Source organism: Cervus elaphus, chromosome 17, assembly GCF_910594005.1.
Source record: "Cervus elaphus chromosome 17, mCerEla1.1, whole genome shotgun sequence".
NCBI lineage: Eukaryota > Metazoa > Chordata > Mammalia > Artiodactyla > Cervidae > Cervus > Cervus elaphus.
The window spans coordinates 14,452,970-14,467,694 of NC_057831.1; the positions used below are offsets into that span (position 1 = coordinate 14,452,970).

At 36.1% G+C, this 14,725-nt stretch overlaps 1 protein-coding gene across 50 annotated transcripts in view; it reads right to left on the reverse strand.

Annotated features, from left to right (window-relative positions):
• Positions 1 to 14,725, reverse strand: part of ANK2 (ankyrin 2) — a 684,658-nt gene that overhangs the window by 130,429 nt on the left and 539,504 nt on the right. For 27 of the 50 annotated variants that reach the window (XM_043870805.1, XM_043870816.1, XM_043870789.1 and 24 more), the window contains 3 exons: positions 10,991 to 11,176; positions 7,484 to 7,582; positions 6,049 to 6,147 (listed from right to left, as the gene is read on the reverse strand). In XM_043870805.1, coding sequence (XP_043726740.1) covers positions 6,049 to 6,147; positions 7,484 to 7,582; positions 10,991 to 11,176 — 384 coding nt within the window. Of the gene's footprint in view, positions 1 to 6,048; positions 6,148 to 7,483; positions 7,583 to 10,535; positions 10,560 to 10,990; positions 11,177 to 14,725 lie in introns of all 50 variants that reach the window. The other 23 variants (XM_043870793.1, XM_043870810.1, XM_043870785.1 and 20 more) reach the window with 1 other exon arrangement.

Here is a 14,725-nt window from a genome sequence, read left to right on the forward strand (position 1 = left end):
TGACCTTGATAATGTCACGGGTAGTTTTTAACTCTAGGGCAATCTCCAATACTTTGGCCACCTGATGTGAAGAACTGACCCATTGGAAAAGACCCTGATGCTGGGAAAGATTGAAGGCAGGAGGAGAAGGGGATGACAGGGGATCAGACGGCTGGATGGCAGCACTGACTCGATGGACATGAGTTTGAGCAAGCTCCAGGATTGGTGATGGACAGGGAGGCCTGGCGTGCTGCCATGGGGTCGCAAAGAGTCGGACACAACTGAGCAACTGAACTGAACTGAATCTCCAAGTACCCTCAGTCTTTTGGGTTTTATTTCTCTTTAGGGCAACATGCCCCAAGAGCAGAATAGATGGAAAATATGATATAAGATATGTAAAACAAGATATAAGAACAATGGGTAAGAAGCAAAACAGAAAATAAAACCGTGCGTACATAAATTTACTAGTGATTTCAGATTTAAAGGAAAAAAAAGGATTGTCTCAGGAAAAGAAGTTGGGAAGGTATATAGTAGAGAAAGTGAGGGATGTCAAGCAGTTAAGAGGACTTTAGAAGCTTCTGGTTTATCCAGAATTTTAATGGCCTATCTTTTGTGTCTCTGCTTCAGTGACCGCTATCTCTGGGTTATGTTTTCCTCCTAATAAATATCACTCATCTGGATTGCAACACTCTTCCTGATCCAACATTCTGCGATGTCTAAGCTACCTATCTTCCATTTGCCCTTTCAGATCTGTGCTCTGCCATTCTCCACTGTGGGCTTTCTGCCCCCTGGCTTCTGGCTGGGGTTGGCCAATGGGATAAACAGCAAGACATAGAGGCAACCTCCTGAAGGGTCTCCTGGGTCTGGCAGTGACTCTTTAACCAAGTGTGCACTCCCACCAAAACAGCCTTCTGTGTACAACGCTCTCCTCTGAAGGGCGGTGACCTCTTCTCCTCACCTCTCAGACCTAGGGTTGGTCATGAGCCCTGCTGGTCACTAGCCCCAGGGATATGCCACCATCCCTGTTGCCTCTCCGTCAGTCCAGCTACAATGGTGTAAACAAGCCCTTGAATAATCTCTATTCAAATTATCAAATTTGAGTGTGCCATCTGATTTTGGCTAGGACCTTAATGATAACTATTGCTTGCTTTGTTAAATCTCTTTGGCCAGTACTGAGATACTAATAACCAAAACAGACCTTGCGGTTTTTGGGTATCTGGGAATTAGCATGAAAAGACTGTCTTTTCAGCAAAAAGTATGTATAAAAACTACTGCAGTTGGGATGCCAATGTATTTTAAAGTTTGCCAAAAGAAACTTAAAAGAAAAACTGTGTGGACAGGTGATTACCATGATGACGCATTTGTAAACTGCTATCAGCGACTGGTGGTGGACGTAGTGAGCACTGGTTGCTGTATTCTAAGTGAAACAGCAATTAGATGCAACTGTATGTCTCAAACGTGTTCTCGGTGGGGGCTTCATGAGGTCTAGAGTTTAAGAAATTCAACACAGCAAATGAACACAGTCCAGCATGTAGTCTCTGGAACCACTGAGCTCTGGGTGTGAGTGTGTCTGAGGCTCAGCTTCACGATATGCTGCATGAAGATGGTTTTTCTTACCCAGTTTTATTTACAGCCTTGTTTGAAAGATGAAGGGATGCTATTTCAAATCACGTTTAGAAAAGGCAGAGTATTGTTTTCTATAGATTGTATGAAATATTCATTGCATAATTATTTTGAAACCTCCAAAATGCTCTCAGAACAATAGGAAAATATGGAGCACACTTAATAAACCCACCAGAATAGCAAGGAACTGTAAGGGTTAAATAATTGGTTCTACTAATAAATATTACAATTTAGTGATGTAATTTATCTGCCTGTATAAATGATATGTAAATTGTATCAAATTCAAGTTGCCCAATATTATCAATCTGGGAAGATTTGGGATATTGTCTAAAAAATACAGTGTCTCAAAGTACAGCATCTCATCCCCTGTCCCAAATCTTTATCGAGATGTTTTGAGTTCAAGAATATTTTAAACTCTTTTCACTCTTAGGAACTATTACCTGTTCATTACCTTTTTTTTTTTTACTTACTTTCTTAAGACCGTATTTGAAGATTACCTTTTCCCCCGCTTCAGCGTCCCCTTCCCTGTGTTCTCTTCCCCCCACCACATTGGAACCATTTCAAATCACACTGCAATGTCTGTAATTCTTAAAAGGACACCATTTATCTGGCTAGTAACCCACAGCATTAGCTTCTTACAACCATTTCTCTTCTTATCTTTTCCTCTCCTCCCTGTCAGCTTAGATTATTCTTCCAGCAGTGTATCCTAAAGTCTGTGTGTTAATATAAGCTCTGCCAATTACTAAGCTGTGTGTCCTTGGTTAAGTTACATAACTCCTCTGAAACTCATTTTTTCACATTGGTAGTCTCATTCAATTGAAACCACCATATCTTCTCAATAAGAAAACTTGGTAAGTTGTTAGGAAGATGAATTAAGATGATATTAGCATAGTACTTAACAGAGTGCCTAGAACAGCATGTGCACATGACGACTTATAGGCACTCCTACCACTTTAATTATTCCTTCTAATAACGAGTAGCAGGGGTGATCTCTTTTTCTGATGCATTGTTTTTCATTTATCATCCTCTAATGTTTTTTGCATATTTTTATTGCTTGCATTGAAATATATCTTTCAATATTTTAACCATAATCCTTATAGGAAGTATTTCCACATTTAGATAAAAATAAGTTTAAAAATAAAAAAGAATAGTGCCTTTAATAAAAGTTGAATTGATAATATCATGTTTAACTAGCTATAACATTTTGTTTTAACATGAAAATGAGGTTGTTCAGACAGCAGAAAACCAAGGCTCTGGTGAAAATGTCTTAAAGTTTCACATGAGATTCTAGTCAATGATGAGAATGCCTCTGAGATGCAAAATGTCTCAATGATTGATACAATGCTGGTGAAAGTGGAGAGAAACTGTGGATATGATTTTTTAAATTGCTCCAAAGCCTTTACATATCATATTACAGAATAATGTTTATATTATTTAAAATTTCATCTATAGACACATTGTTATATTACCTAAAAAGATAGTCAAAAACAAATACAACATTTTAAAATTTTTAAATATATTTTTAAAGGACTAAAGAAAAACAAACCATGAATCGGCCTCCTGATTCCAGACATAGTCCTGGATTTTCAGTATTTACCTCTACGTGATTTTACTTTTGGTAAGAAGGATACAGGTATAATAACTATAGCCAAAACCTAAAGAATATAACAGCTTTCAAAATTCTACTTTAGAAGTGAGGAAATATTTCACTTATGGGAAAAGCTCAGTGCCACCTTCAGTATTGTGACTGATCCTAGGGTACATTGGAATCAGTTTGCGCAAATCGGTGAGAGTCAACCTTTTGCCTAGCTTTTCTCAGTTCTGCATCTGTGATAGGACACTGGTAGCTCTAGTTGGCCATGATACAAGTATGGAAGTATTTACACCATGCGGATCACCAGAGTGAAAGGCTACAAATCAGAGTCTATGGTTTATTTTTTTTGAAGAGCTTATTATTAAACTTTTACCAGTACATGGCTAACCTGCTCCCTTGGGTATTCTTGATATGCATCTCTGAGTACAGGGATCTAGTCTGTTAACAGCTGTATCACTAGGGTTCATAACACCAAGTAGGAAACCAAGAATTATTTGTTTAAGGAAGGAATGAACAGAAGGTCTGCACAATGTGTACAATTAGAAAATCTATTTTCACTTTATAAATTCCTGAGTGAAATTCTATTTATTTGCTATATCTAAAAGCTACACTGGATGAAATACAGTCCAAATATTCCCTATAAGAAGAAAGCAATGCTTACATTGACAGAACTAGTATAAAAATCTGTTTCTTAATATTCTTTTTATGAAAAAGCAATGCTCATTTGCAGTTACACTTTTAAATCATATATGCAAATGTATGAAGGGCAAGCAAATTAGAGCATATTGTAAAGGACAAAGCAAATATTGTGATGATCAATAAAAACAAAATCAATTGCCTCAATAATGAATGAATACACCAGAAAAGCATTAATAAGAGTAACATGCAGCCTTAAAACACTGATGAAGATAATTTTTTTTTTTTGCATTTACAAAGTGCTATCTTTACATTGGTCCTCTCAATTACTAGAGTCTCAAGAGAGACAGACAGGTAAGTGTAAAGGGACTCATTATGTAAGTAATGTACTTAAAGAAGGAGGTACAGAAACTTTTTCTTTCAAATACAGAGAAGAAGTAAGCAAAGCATGTGACATTACATGTAATTATTCCAAATTCTGCATGCCTACAGCATAGCAAGAGAAAAGGCATGCCATCAAAGCAAAGGGTAGAAACCAGAGAAGATCCTGGTGAAAGACACTAGACACCATAGCAAAGATCTTGACAGACAAAGCAAACCATTTCAGAATTCCCACGTGATAACATGACCCAGGTGCTCTGGACCAAATGTCTTAGAGAAATGAGATTTAAAAAGTAATATATTCTAAAGTCATTAAAAACCAAATTGTAGAGTCTGGCACTGGTGTAGTTTCTAAAAGCTCAAAGATGATAAGATTTATTAAAATATTTTTTAGTGTTAAGATTTGCAAGGGAATTAGGTTAGATCTTTATTCCTTCGACTATGAGAATGCAGAGTCCCAGAATTAAACAAAGTGACAATAAAATATCATAAGGGACATATTCTATCTACTAACTTATATAGACTTCTTCCATCATACATTTCAGAATTTTACATAATATGGATGTTTAAAGTTTTGCTTAAGTCTATGATTAATCAAATGTATTCGAGAATTAACACTGAAGTACTAGAATTAACACTGATGTACAATTACATCAATTGTACATCATTTCCATAACATGATAAAAATTATGAGTAGCTAAGTAATTTATTGGTAGTTCAGCTGGTAAAGAATTCTCAATGCAGGAGACCCTGGTTTGATTTCTGGACTAGGAAGATCCTCTGGAGAAGGGATAGGCTACCCACTCCAGTATTCTTGGGTTTCCCTGGTGGCTCAGATGGTAATGAAGAATCCACCTGCAATGTAGGAGACCTAGGTTCGATCCCTGGATTGGGAAGATCCCCTGGGGGAGGGCATAGTAACCCACTCCAGTATTCTTGCTTGGAGAATCCCCATGGACAGAGGAGCCTGCTGGGCTACAGTCCATGGGTTGCAGAGTCAGATAAAACTGAGCAACTAACCACAAAGCACTTAAAAAAATACCTAAGAGTTGATTCTCACACAACCCTATGAGGTAGGTAGTATTATTAGCCTAACTAAGTTTAGAGAAGATAAGTAAAAGGTTAATATCACTCAGTTAGTAAGCAGAAGTAGGATTTGAAATCAGGTAGTCTGCATTCAGAGTCTGCACTTTAAACAGTTGAATTGTCCTGCTATCTTATTATCTAGTTTTTGGGAGTGCATAAAATTTGAAATGAATGAAGGGCACTGTCTCTTGGCAAGTTGACATGAGTAAAAGTGCAACATAGTAATAACTGTATGCCTTTTTTTCCATAAGCATAGCCGCATATCTCCTGCTCAGATCCCTATAGCATAGCCAGTTAAGAAAAATGACTTAGGAATTGAAAAGTTCAAACCAAAAGATTTTCAACATGTTTTAAAATATTTTTATGTAAAAACCACACTCTCATAGCTTAATGTGTCCTAATGAGTTTGGGCTCTTGATATTTATGGCTAGCCAAATCACAGATGAGCAAGTTCAATCTTTGATCTTTGTGCCCAGAAAATCAGTAAGCAAGAACTTTAAAAACTCTCTCCTTGAGGAGTTAGCATTGTGCTTCTCTGGGTACTTATGAGCAAATATTAGTGCCACTTTATCATGTAAAACCTTTATATAATGTATGAAGTTTAAATCAAATCCAAGAAGGTAATTTCCTGGAAAATGCATTGCTTGTGTTGAGGGACTGGTACTTTAAAGTGCCTGCTAAAAGAATACAAAAAATAATAATTGAAAGAACAGAGACACTCAGGAAATTGAAAGAACAGAGACACTCACGCGAGTTTTGGCGTCAATCTGAGCACCGCGATCCAGTAAGAGCTTCACCATGCTTGCGTTTCCCCTCTTGGAAGCCACGTGCAGAGGAGTGATCCCATTCTACACCGTGCAGAGACCAGACAAAAACATGTTGATATGACAGGGCATGGTGGTGCTGGCTTTGTGCTCAAGAGCACAAAGGAGGTTGTGACCTATTTTGCAATTTTATCCAAGGTTTCTATGGCTTCAATGCTTTTGATTTTTAAGGAACAAAAAAAGCACACAAACCATATAGCACTGTAGAGAATGAAAAATACAATGAAACTGCATAACTAAGTTAATCAATAACTATGACATATGTACTAAATCTACACATCACAGTCAAGAGACAAAGGAAGCAATTTTGCATAATAGAAAAGCAAAATTTCAGATCCTACCTAGGATAGAGCCCTAGTCCAAAGTCTATCTTTCTTAAAACATTCATGCACTTAAAGATTCTGGGATCCTCAAGTTTGCTATCCTTAAAAATGGAATACACATATGCCAATAAATACCCAATGGAAAAATGACTCTTAAAAACATCTTCTTCAGAATAATTCAGTATGAAAAACTTGAAAATAACTCAATATAGCTTCAGGGCAGAAGATTTCTAAGGACAAAGACACTGTAAGCATGAATTATATGTATTTCTTTTTCTTGGCTATTCTATAATCATCATGATGTCAAGGATACATACCTTGTCAAGGATATGATTTTTTGGTATGCTATGTTTTTGCAAAATCAAGTATTGCATTTACAGTATATTAAATATACTGAATTTTATATCTGTCATGTAAGTGAATTCTTTCCAATGAAAGTATACCATTAAACCTATAACACCTCGTAATAACTTTAGCTAATATGACTCCCCATATGACCAAATTCTCAACCTATTTTAAAAAATCCGTGTCAAATTATGTGCCCTATAATCACTGTTAAGACATAGTATAAATGTACTTATATATTTTATACTGAACATTTTAACAGTTTTTTACTGACTTGAAGATTCTCATTCATGATTCATGGTGTGACCTTTAAATGTAACTGCTCAAACTGATGTCAAATCAACATCCTCCTTATCGAAAGTGATCTGCATGCATGTGAATTTACACACTATTTTTCACTTGCTGGGTCATAATGACTTCCTACGATTTGAAGAGAAAAAAAAAAAAAGGAAAATCTAATTTCTCCAGCACAGATAAATCCATTAAGAAAAAAGAAATAAAATCTTTATCACTGTTTATTTTTACTTCAGTAAAATGCCAAATTCCCTGGCAGTCCAGTGGTTAGGACTCTACACTTTCACTGCTGAGGGCTCAGTTTAATCCCTGCTCAGGGAACCAAGATGCTGCAAGCCATACAATGTGGCCAATCAATAAATAAATTAAATTGAAAGAGAAACTATGTTAATCCATACCCTGGCTGTGAAGTCCACAGCAGCTCCCCGGTTTAGAAGAAGAGTTGCCACGTTGACGTTTCCATAGTGGGCAGCGATGTGCAAGGGGGTGAATCCACTCTATGGAAAGCAAAGCAAACCACAGTCAGTCAAGCATTTCACCTCCATGGGTTGTAGTCACTGGATTAGTGAAGATAATCACTGGTAACTGTCTACCTCACACATGAGCAAAGCAAATCAGGTCATAAACGCTTTAATAAGATTTTTGAGTGGTATTATTTACATTTAGTGGTAAATAAGTCAACATAAAAAGGTCAACAAACATCCTATAGTTCTTGGCAACATTATTTCTAATTACCGTAGCAATTTATTTATTTATGAGATTGGTTGTTTATATAAAGCCATGTTTCCTGAGTTGATTTAGCTTTAAAGCAAAACAAACTATGATTAAACAACATTATTTTTTCAGCCACAGAATATAACTATGAATAAAGAATGTTTTCTCCAGAGAAAATTTCAAATCTTCTATTTTTAAAGTTTGTGTTTTGGTTTGGGTGTTTTACAAAATGAAAAATAGCATTGGTTGATATTGTATCTTTGGAACTATGAATATATTGTGAGAAATTCTTACAGAAAATATATAATTTCATCCCACATCGTTTATACTATCCTGATATTTCTATCCTCTTTAACAACTGAGTTTTGTCAGTCTATATTGTTATGAAAAAAAGTTTAAACAGCAAAAGTTAAACAATACACTAGAATAAATATGAATATAAAATAAAGAAAAAAATTAAGTGGAATCCAACTTTGAATGTTCATGAAACTAAATTTTATCAATAAGACTGATATAAAAAAATAAGAAATTAAATAAATCATATGAGCATTAGAGAACAGTTTACTCTCAGAGCATTTTAATAATGAGTCTGAAAATCTTAAATAGAGAAAAGCATATTTCCTTTATTTTTGCTAATGAAAGCATAGTTAGAAATTTCTGCCATTTTCACAGCAGAAGCATATTGATTTTTTTCTTATTTACTGTATTAAAAAAGGCATTGTTCCTGCTCTCCATAATTTCCATTGCTTAATAAAAGGTAATAGGGACAATAAAGACTGCTCCTGTAGAACTGGGTATCAAATCCTGCAGTTTTGAGGCCATCTTGCATTGCCGTCTTTAGTTTGAAATGAATTTTGATATACACAATATTGTTTTTAAGAAATGTTACTCACATCACAACCATTATTTTCCTATTCACTTGAGGACTTTGCTTTTAAAATGGCCTAAATAAGTATTCAGATACCTTAGGTAACAGAAATTCCTCTGTGCTAGTAGCCAAATTAGCTGCAAATAATTTCCGACTCTAGTGAAGCAAGATACAAAATAAGAATAGCAACTATCAATCCAAAGCCTACGCTTGTAGTCATGATATTTTTATTTTGTGTCTACATGATGCCAAATATTCATGTCAATATAGAAGAAAAAAAATCAGCCTACAGCCTGGCTGCTATTTTACAAAATGTCAAACTTTAATATTTTAGGAAATAATTGACTAGATGTTTTTCATTTTTATCTTGATATTTCCTGTCACCCAGTCATATCCTGAACATGCATCTATTATTTGAGTTACAATTTAATTTCAGAAAAACACAGAGACCGCTGATGAATCATTTTCAAATTATTCAAGTATAATAATATTATTTTTCCCATTTTCAGAAATAAACTACTTTATTGCTTGACACAGCCTCATTGAAAATCCACAGTGCTGCCTCAGGCTGTGACTCTTGGATCAGCATGAGGCTGGTGTAAAGCCCCTTAGGAATCCTTCCCCGATTAACAGAGATGGAAGGCTCAGGTCACGATTCTACAGGACTGTAGATGAATGGGTTTCTCTTCTCTGTTATTCTGTTGTCCTTGAAGAAATACTTCTAACTCAGTAGGTATCTACTCAAATTGCTGCATAATGATTAGAACCAACACTGCTTTCAAAAATGTAAACAATTACCAAAAATTACTTATAAGTAAAAAATATTAAAATCAGTAATTATTTTGTATCAATTTGTATTATTCCAGTCTTGAGCAATTTCAGCAAGCAGTTGGGCATTTTTTAAAAAAGTCTCTGACCTAAGATTTGGAACAGAAGAAATGATATGAATAAGTCTATTCACATCTCAGTAGATAAACTTGTTAATAAACAGGTATTAGTTTTAGAAATACACTACTAAGTGCAAATGCTCAAAATTCCCATAGGTCCACAACCCAGTGATCATATGAAATGTTAATCTAGAGAATTTCCTCAGCAAAGTGAAAATCAATCTATAGAAACAGTCACTTGCCTTTGAAGGTTAAATTTTATAATACAGGTTAATTTTTACAATACACTTTCAAAGTTTTTTTTATTAGTGCCTCTTGATAGCAACAAAGAGAGACCACTACACACACACACTCACTCTCTCACACACATACACACACACACACACACTCTAAACCAAATGCTCTTATTGATTTTGTTGGTGGATGGGACTTACTTAGGTATGTGGAAAACGGATGATTTCATGACAACTATTATCAGATAGCAAGATGATGAAAATATTTTGTTCATAATATGCTCAACATCATTACTGATTATATACAACGTGGTAAAAAAATACAAAAAAGGGCAATTGCAATTAGACAAGAAGATGAAACACTGGCAGAGCAACCTCCTTAAATTACACTTCACAAGATTCTAAACGGAGAATTCTCATTAAGAGAAGGAGGTCACATCTCTTATTGGCAAAAAGTTAATAATAAAGCTCACTTAGTAAAATACACATTATGGAACAGTACTGTTTCATGCTCTACTCTAATGAGCTATTTAAATAGTTATACTGATTAATAATGTTTCAAAAATATGTTATATTAAAATTTTTGAATTACCTATTTGCCCTAATTATGGGCAAAGTTTCCAAATTAATTTCCTAATAATGAAAGTTCTAATCATTAGTATGAATTAGTGAGTATTTATTCTAATTGGACAAAAAATACAATAAAATTTTTTGAAAGATATATTTTGGTATAACTGCAATACTGTACCTCGGTTGTCCTATTCACCATCATCTGAAGCAGTGTTGTGTGGGAAAAAGAGGGAAGATATTACACAGTGCAAAATTAAGGAAACAATCAACCTGCTCTCTGCCATTCCAGCATGCCAAAATGCATTCTACTTAGCAAAGGCAACCATAACACTATACAATACAGTTGTATCTTTCTATTTCTATTCCTGTTATTTTTTATCATAAATAGAATAAATAAGAAGATTTCTAAAAAGCTTCACCTTTTAGAGAAAATTATCTTATAGGGTTCTTTTTTGTTTTCTTACTGTACCCAGTAGACAGTCTCCTTTATTCTGAAATACCTCTGAAAGTAATTTATCTCTTTTGATGACCAGAAGTAATTTTGCATCATCACCATGGCCTACTTCTTTATCATCCCCCAGGAGGAAGCCGGCAGCTGAAGAGTTCCTGTCCACAAATACGGGCAGCTTTTACCTTGGATTGGACGTCAGCGTTGTGATCGTTCTGAAGCAGGAGGGCGGCAGATTTGGTGTCATCTTTCCTGGCTGCAATATGCAGAGCTGGCAGCCTCACTTTCCCTTTGGTGTCGTTCTCCAGGAGGATGGCCACTGCCTGGTTGTGACCCTGCTGGAGCGCCACCGCCAGGGGCGTAAAGCCATCCTGGGAAAACAGAAGGAAAAAATTTCCATCAACTTTGGGAAGCCTGGGAGTCAACTCTAAGAAACAGTGCATCTAATTTTCAAATTAAAGATTAAGATTGACAAAAACATTGGAAGGAATAAATATTACTGTGAAGATTGAAGCAACTTAGAGTCATTTATCACACTATGTACTGGCTTCATCAGATATTTTTAAATGTCTATTCTATGTATTTTTAAAAAACATCTGCATTTCCTAATGAAGCATACTGCACACAGGATATGCTCACTTATGTTTTGAATCTGAAAATAAAAATAGAAGCAAACCAAAGTGATGCCTGCTTATAGAAAGAAAACTGTGGGAAGGGGAGAAATAATGAAAACCAGGTCTGACTGATACGGTAGCCAACACAGGGAAATAAATGACATGATTAACTTTGCAAGTCGCTAAATATCTCTGTATTGATCAGGGAAAACAACAACTGTTAATGGAATGGTCTATTACCAATTAATTTGGGGAACCTGGGATATAATATGATCTAAAATTCTTCTGCAAATAAGGCTAATTAATTTTGCACTTAGTTGAATTTTATATTGTCTTCTGAATATAAAAGTGTGCTAAATAATGTAGAAAATCAGTCTTTCACTTTGAATCTTAAAAAAAAAAATTAAAGAAATAGCACAGATCATCAAAGTGAGAGGAGTCTTAGCGGGAGATGGATAACCATGCTAAAAAACTGGGAAGCTATATTTTCTGTCTAGAAACATGTATTCAAAAATGGAAAGGTGACAAGTAGAAAAAAAATATACTGTAGGCTCTGTTAATGTGAAAACCTCCCTTAATTCACAAAAGCTTCAAAACAAGTCTCAGAGTTAAAAGTTTCCATTCCTAGAGGAGACAAGGGGAATTGGATGGTACATCTAACAAATGCATACCAGAGACAATGGCTATTGAACCACATCTAACTGCTCCATTGGTTTCCAAAGGTAATTTTTAAAAAGGGAACTGCGGGACTTCCCTGGTGGCTCAGTAGTAAAGAATCCTACCTGCCACTGCAGGAGACACGGGTTTGATCCCTGGTCTGGGAAGATCCCACATGCCGTAAGCCCCTGAGCCCACACACCACAGCTATTGAGCCTGTTCTCTAGAGCCCAGGAGCTGCAGTTATTGACCCACAGGCCACACGTGCCGAAGCCCAGGAGCCCCAGAGCCCGGGTTCCATGCAAAGAGAAGCCGCCACAATGAGAAGCTTGCGCAAGGCAACGAAGGCAGCCTCCGCTTGCCACAACTAGAGAAAAAGCTCGCGCAGCCACGAAGGCCCAGCACAACCCAAAATAAATTCATTAGTTAATTTTTTAAAAAGGTAACTGTAGACTTTGGAGGGAAAATTGTTTTCCTCAAATGTACGTATCATATATGCACTACCACAATAAGGACTGAATTTTTTAAATTAGAATTGAATTTCAAATAAACACATTACTTAATGAAATGGAAGAGGAAAGCATGAATGTTGTAAGATGAAAGAGAGTAGCCTAAATTCGGAACTTTGGCACAAATTGAGTCCTCTGCGAAGGAGGAAAGAACAGTCTCATTATCATATACATATTTAATTTGATTCCCCCGCAACACTGGGATAGTTTATATTAAGAGTGTGAACTTTATTTTTTTCTTAGAGACAAGGCATTTGCTGACAGTACAGGGCCTGATTAAAAAATTCCTAGCCTTCAACTTTGGTAACATATAGGAAGAAAGAAGAAAGTAGAAAATTATAAAAATGATACTGGATGGACAGATAACTCCCTGCAGAAAATTTAACTTTGAATCTCCACCACATGATTTCATTCTAATCTACACTTCATGGAAGAAGGGTAAATATTTGACATTTTTTTTTCAAGTACCTCCACTAACTCTATGAAAAGGAAACCAATATTAAAATTCAATAAGCTTCATTTTTCACCATCTATTTACCAATGCCAATTGCCATAATTATGGGAAATTTCAAAACTTTAAATATTTCTTTTCAAATATGAGTTTCCCTGCCATACTGAATGATCTCATAACTATCTGATAAACTGATCATAATGTCTTGCTTAATAATTTTTGCAAATTATGGCTCTTAATGGGTTCAGGGTGTCTTCTTTAGGTATTTTCATACATGCACACATGATGGTTGTAGGTATTTAGCAATACAGCCTAAAATATCACATAGTATCAACTATAAATCACTGTGAAGATGTTATTTATTCACAGAATGGTAGACTAAAGCATGCATCCGTTCATGGTCAGTCATGTCTGACTCTTTGCAACCCCAAGGACTGTAGTCTGACAGGCTCCTCTGTCCATGGAATTTTCCAGGCAAGAATACTGGAGTGGGGTGCCATCTTTTCCTCCAGGGGATCTTCCCAACCTAGGGATCAAACTCGCATCTCCTGCATTGGCAGGTGGATTTTTTACCACTGTGTCACCTGGGAAGCCAAATAGACTAAAGGGAAACATGCAAAGAGTTTTCTGTTAGTGCATTTTCTGATAACCATTAAGGCCAGTGGTGTGGAATAACCAATTAAGTTTACATATGTCCACTCAGGAAAAATTAGAGTTATTTAAATGATTAAGGGGGCTTCCCCGGTGGTTCAGTGGTAAAGAATCCGCCTGTAATGCAGGAGACTCAAGAGATATGGGATGGATCCCCGGGTTGGGAAGATCCCCTGAAGGAGGAAATGGCAACACACTCCAATATTCTTGCCTGGAAAATTCCACGGGCAGAGCAGCCTGGGCAGCTACAGTTCATGACGTTGCAAAAGTCGGACACAACTGAGGACTCCCAATGCGAATGATTAAAAAATGAAACAACAGGCATAAATGAGTCTAAACCAGGATTCAAAACCTCATGCGACTGACTTGCAAGAGCCACACTTCGGTGTGGAAATCAAAGACCATTTTCAGTTTCTGAGAACCACAGTGTGACATGGACTCAACCAATGCGACATACATACAAAGGTGTTAATACTTCTGGAAACAGACTGAGATGGTACAGAGATCTAGTCTGGAGGAGCCATGAGACAGCTGAGAGTTCTGGCAGGCTGCGCTTCCCTAAACCATACACTGGAAATAGTAAGTCTATATGACAGGGAGACTTCTGTAGTGTAAAGATTTCTCTAGGTAAATGATTCTGTTTTTAAGGAAATAAAAGAAAACAAATGCAGATAACCATACTTAGCTACAATTCTCAGAGGATGTGACGCAGAGATATAGTCTTATTACTGTTACCCAAGCTTTGCCTGAGGATATCCACATGCCACTCATTGACAGAATTAGTGTCTCAGAAAATCATAAAATCAACAATAAAATCATAATTATAAAAATCACGCTGTACTCACGTGATAAGAGTGTAAACTCTGTGTGCTGAGTAGAGAACATGAAATTGTTTCACACTAGGTGGTTGTATTTTCCAGTCATAAGCAGGAAACGTGGTCTCATTAATAGTGATGTCTTGGGATTGTTTTTAACTAATGAGAATAAGCTGTCAGAAAGTTACTCTGAGGCTCCACAAAAAGTTTTCTGTCAAAGGGC